This window comes from Clupea harengus, unplaced genomic scaffold, assembly GCF_900700415.2.
Source record: "Clupea harengus unplaced genomic scaffold, Ch_v2.0.2, whole genome shotgun sequence".
Taxonomy (NCBI): domain Eukaryota; kingdom Metazoa; phylum Chordata; class Actinopteri; order Clupeiformes; family Clupeidae; genus Clupea; species Clupea harengus.
The window spans coordinates 40,001-45,000 of NW_024879702.1; the positions used below are offsets into that span (position 1 = coordinate 40,001).

The 5,000-nt window shown below is 41.7% G+C and overlaps 1 protein-coding gene across 1 annotated transcript in view; it reads right to left on the minus strand.

The window, feature by feature from the left end:
• The window catches only part of LOC122129923 (laminin subunit gamma-3-like), an 85,910-nt gene that overhangs the window by 39,157 nt on the left and 41,753 nt on the right, over positions 1-5,000 (minus strand). The window contains 2 exon segments of the mRNA XM_042704651.1: positions 2,304-2,421; positions 2,605-2,793. Coding sequence (XP_042560585.1) covers positions 2,304-2,421; positions 2,605-2,793 — 307 coding nt within the window.

The following is a 5,000-nucleotide window of genomic DNA, read 5'->3' on the forward strand; positions in this document are numbered from 1 at the left end:
GACTTTGCTGCCTACTTTTAGAAAATATTTCTTTCGACCCTTGACTCCAGAAAGTGTGGGCAATACTGTCTAGACGCAGGTCCGTATACGCGAGACTGACTTTGTTGGTTAACATGATTAATTAGCTCAGGATATTAATTGTATTAGCATAATAACATCAATCACGTTCCAATGCATTTTAATGGGTTGTCGCCTTTCAAACCGATTGTTTGTCTACATAGCAACAGTAACCAAGGAAGGCGGGATTACAATAATCGGGTTTATTAGCAGCGAGGCTAGCTAGCTACTATGTGTTCCAATAGATTTTCAGTCTAAGCGTTAGCATCAACCTAACAATAATGAGAGCGAGAGCTTTAGTTAAGACCTCTGCAACATTCGTGTAGCACATAAACGACTAACCGAATACAAATAGCAGCGCGCCCTCTGCTGACATTCTGAATGTGACTGTCAAGCTCGTGGGAGCAACTTCCGGATCACAACACAAAAATCTACGCAAAATTGAGAAAGATTTCCACACAGTATTTTAATTCCCGATTTCCCTGTTTAAGCACATCAAAGAAAATCAGATAACGGGTCGTTTTTTCGTTTTCCGTTTTCTATTATCAAAACAAAAAACAGAAAATGGGTCGTTTTCCGCTTTTTGTTTTCCTATTTCTAAATGGTAATTTGGTTTTCTCATTTCAAAACGAAAATCCGTTGGCCGCACACGGACCCCCCTTCTACCAACTCCTCCAACATTGAAATGAATAGCTTTTAATTTGACAGCTAGTCGCGCCTTAATGAACATCCGTTACACTGAAATGACTTCCGTTACATCGAAATGACTTCCGTTTCAGCAAGAATCCTCACACACACACAAGTGAAATACACTCACATCACTACTCTGCACCTCTCACACAGACCAGTGAAAATTAAATATGTACAGAATTGTAGTGAGTGCAGTATTTTTTTTCAAACTAAACAGAAGTTTTTATATACAGTACCAGTCAAAAGTTTGGACACACCTTCTCATTTTTTGAGAAGATTTTTCTTTGATTTTATTATTTTGTACATGGTAGATACAACTTTTTTTGTTTAGCACATAATTCCATAGATGTTCTTTTGTAGTTTAAATGTCTTCAGTATAAATCTACAATGTAGAAAATAATAAAAGTAAAGAAAACACTTGTTGTGTCAACTTTTGACTGGTACTGTAGTATAATGTGTTTTATTATATTATAAAAGAATGTCTTATAATATTTGTAGGCCTATTATATGTATACATATATATATAGATATATATATATATATATAATTTTAGTAATATAATAACAGTTGATTGCCTAATAGAACACAGTTGAATAGCTGAAATAAAATTGTAAAACAATATATAATGTATCCACACAAAATCATTGACATTTCATTCAAATGCACATTAAGATTAGTGATAAAAATGCCAAGGTTGGCAATATAGCTTATTTTAGGGGATTATAAGACAAAATGATCAGTTAAATTGTTATCACAGTTTGCATCTACTGTATTTTGTACAGTAAACTTTTGTGCACACAAAGTATGAAGCATACATACAATTGTCTTTTCTTGCTTGGTAAATTGTCCTATAATTAGTTGTGTGTGAGAGGTTACATTTTCAGTTGTGTGTATGAACGGTTACATTTTCAGTAACGAATGTGAGAGGTTACGTTTTCAGTTGTGTGTGTGAGAGGTCACATTTTCAGTTGTGCGTGTGAGAGGTTACATTTTCAGTAATGAATGTGAGAGGTTACATTTTCAGTTGTGCGTGTGAGAGGTTACATTTTCAGTTGTGCGTGTGAGAGGTTACATTTTCAGTTGTATGTGTGAGAGGTTACATTTTCAGTTGTATGTGTGAGAGGTTACATTTTCAGTTGTATGTGTGAGAGGTGTTCACTGTGGTATAAGAGAGGTTCTCACTCATGAGTATGAGAGGTTTTCAGTTGTCATTGTGTGAGGTTCCATTTTCACTAGTGTACGTGAGGGGTGTTTAGTAGTGAATGTGAGTGTATTTCAGTAGTGTTTGTGAAAGGCAAAATGTCTTCAATGGTGTGTATGAGAGGCAAGTTTGAATTATGGCCTACACGGCCCCTCATATGCGTCTGTGCGTGTGTTTGTGCGTGTGTCCGTGCGAGTGTCTGTGCGTGTGTCCGTGTGTCCGTGTGTCCTTGTCCGTGTCCGTGTGTCTATGTGTCCGTGTCCGTGTGTCCGTGTGTGTGTGTGTGTGTGTGTGTGGGGGGGGTGTGTGTGTGTGTGTGTATGGGTGTGTGTGTGTGTATGTGAGAGAATTTTACCTGCATCCAGCTGGGCTGAGGGAGTGGAACCCAGGCTCACATGCATCACACTTCAGCCCTGTCACATGCTCCCGACACACACACACACCCTCTGTGTCACACTGGAGACTGACGGAGCCTACACACACACACACACACACACACACACACACACACACACACACACACACACACACACACACAGACAGACAGAGACAAGAAATGTATATCATTAAAGTGTCGATGAACTTGTGTGTGCATCAGTTGAGTCTAAACAGGATATGAAGATTAGTCTGTGTGTGTGTGTGTGTGTGTGTCTCACCCATGGCATTGCAGCTGCAGTTCCTGCACTGCTGTTGTGGTGAAGGTCTGTAGAAGTTTAGTTCACATCTCCCACAGTGAGGCCCGGCAGTGTGATCCCTGCAGCCCACACAGCGCCCCCCACTGCCTGTGCTGCGGTACTGCTCCGCGTCAAACACACACGTGTCTGCATGACCGCTGCAGTTACACTCTAACACACACACACGCACACGTACACGTACACGCACACGCACACGCACACGCACACGCACACACACACGCACACGCACACGCACACGCACACGCACACACACACACACACACAGGAGAGGGAGGGGGAGAGAGAGAAGAGGAAATAGATATTAGCACATCAAAGATGAAATGATATGGGATTATGTAGTAATTCGGACATCTATGCTTTCATTAAGCAGCCTAACCCCATTTGAAAATCCCTCCCTCACATCGCTGCGCTGCTGTAAAAATAACACAGGCTTGAATGAGGGCCCGCTTATCCCCGCCTTTATGTCCAATCAGAACACACAGACATCCCCTTTATAACACAGACCCCCCCCCCAGGAGACTCATTGTGGAGATATTACCCATTTTATTCCAATTCTAACTGTCTATTAAGTTTGCAATAACCAGACGAATATTAGTCTCTAATGGTGGCGCACAGAAGAGAGATGGCTCTGTGATATCAGGTGAGGGCGGAGGAATTCCCTCACCTTTCAGCGGATTATTACAGAAGAATAAAATAATCAGGGCCGCGGACGAGCAGAGAGGGAGGTGAGAGTGGTGATTTGTAAATGAATGGAGCGCTAGCAGAGAGACGCTGAGGAGGTGTGTGTGTGGTGTGCTGTGTGTGTGGGCGTGTGTGTGTGTGTGTGTGTGTGTGTGTGTGGTGTGCTGTGTGTGAGTGAGAGAGTAAGACTGATGAAATTTTCGCAGCTGCTTTGCTCTGATTCTGTTTTCTTATTGTACAATTTGGTGAAAATAGCATATTAGTTTTTATTGTGTGTGTGTGTGTGTGTGTGTGTGTGTGTGTGTGTGTGTGTGAAACAGATTTTAAAATACAAGTGTTGAGAGCTCCTAAACTCTGAGAAAACACACTCATTCACTCACTCACTCACTCACATACTCACTCACTCACTCACTCACAAACAGAATGATAAGATGAAAGAAGAGAGAAAGTGTGGCATTATATTTCACAAGAAAAAATGAAAGAAAAAATATGTTCAATGTTTATATTTAATTGAAATGTTCAAATCACGCATCACCGGTCACACATCACCGGTGACTTTCCACAGACAGTCAGTTTGCTGAACAGCCGACTCAACCATACGCACACTGATGTTAAATAACATTGAATGTTACTGTGTTCTGTATAATGATACCACACTGATGTTTAATAACATGTAATGTTACCATGTTCTGTATAATGTCACTGCAATGATGTTATATAACATGTGATACTGTGTTATGCCCTTTAGCCATTTAATCAGAACAGCAACATGTGCTGCTGACAACGTGTGCTGCTGACAACATGTGCTGCTGACAACATGTGCTAACTGTAAGGATGGTATTGCATTGCAATTCCCTTCAGATGGATCTGTACCTTACTAACTTAACTAAACTGAGCTGAATACTATGTAACTACAGGACCATGAACTTAACTAAACTGGCCTAAAAACTACTCTAACTACAGGACCATGAACTTAACTAAACTGGCCTAAAAACTACTCTAACTACAGGACCATGAACTTAACTAAACCGGCCCCTTAAAACTTCTCTAACTACAGGACCATGTCTTACTTTGAGTGGAAGTGTAATATTGTAGCGTATGATCATGTAAGCTTTTACCCTCTGTAATGTTTCTTCATTGCTCTCTGTGACCAGTGGTCCCCTCGTTAATAATTCACTCAGATGTGTGTGTATGTTGCCATAGCCAGCTCCATTTAATCTGGAGCCTTCAGGCTGCTGCCCTGCGTGCTCGAGCGTGTTCACATGGGCGGACTGACCGCGGGAGCACCACTCCGGTTTCCACGGTGCCAAGCTGAAGTATGTCTCACTGCTGTGTGCGGCCTAAATGAACATGTCGTGCCTGACAAGAGCGCAGAGCGGAGAGCAGAGAGCGGTCCTGACTGAACGGAGCTTCATTCTTATAAAGCATTAGTCATCATTAAAAGCAGGAGGAAGAAAAGGCAACCCACACCAGAGGGGGGCAGTGACAGATGGGCATATGGTGCCCACAGCAACAACCAGACGATCGGTAGAGACGACAAGATGCCAGTTACTGGAAGATTAGAGTAGATGTACTGTATGTGTGTGTTTGTGTATGTGTGTGTTTGTGTGCGTATGTATGTGTGTGTGTTTGTGTGTGTGCGTTTTTCTTATGTGTGTGTGTGTGTGTGTGTGTGT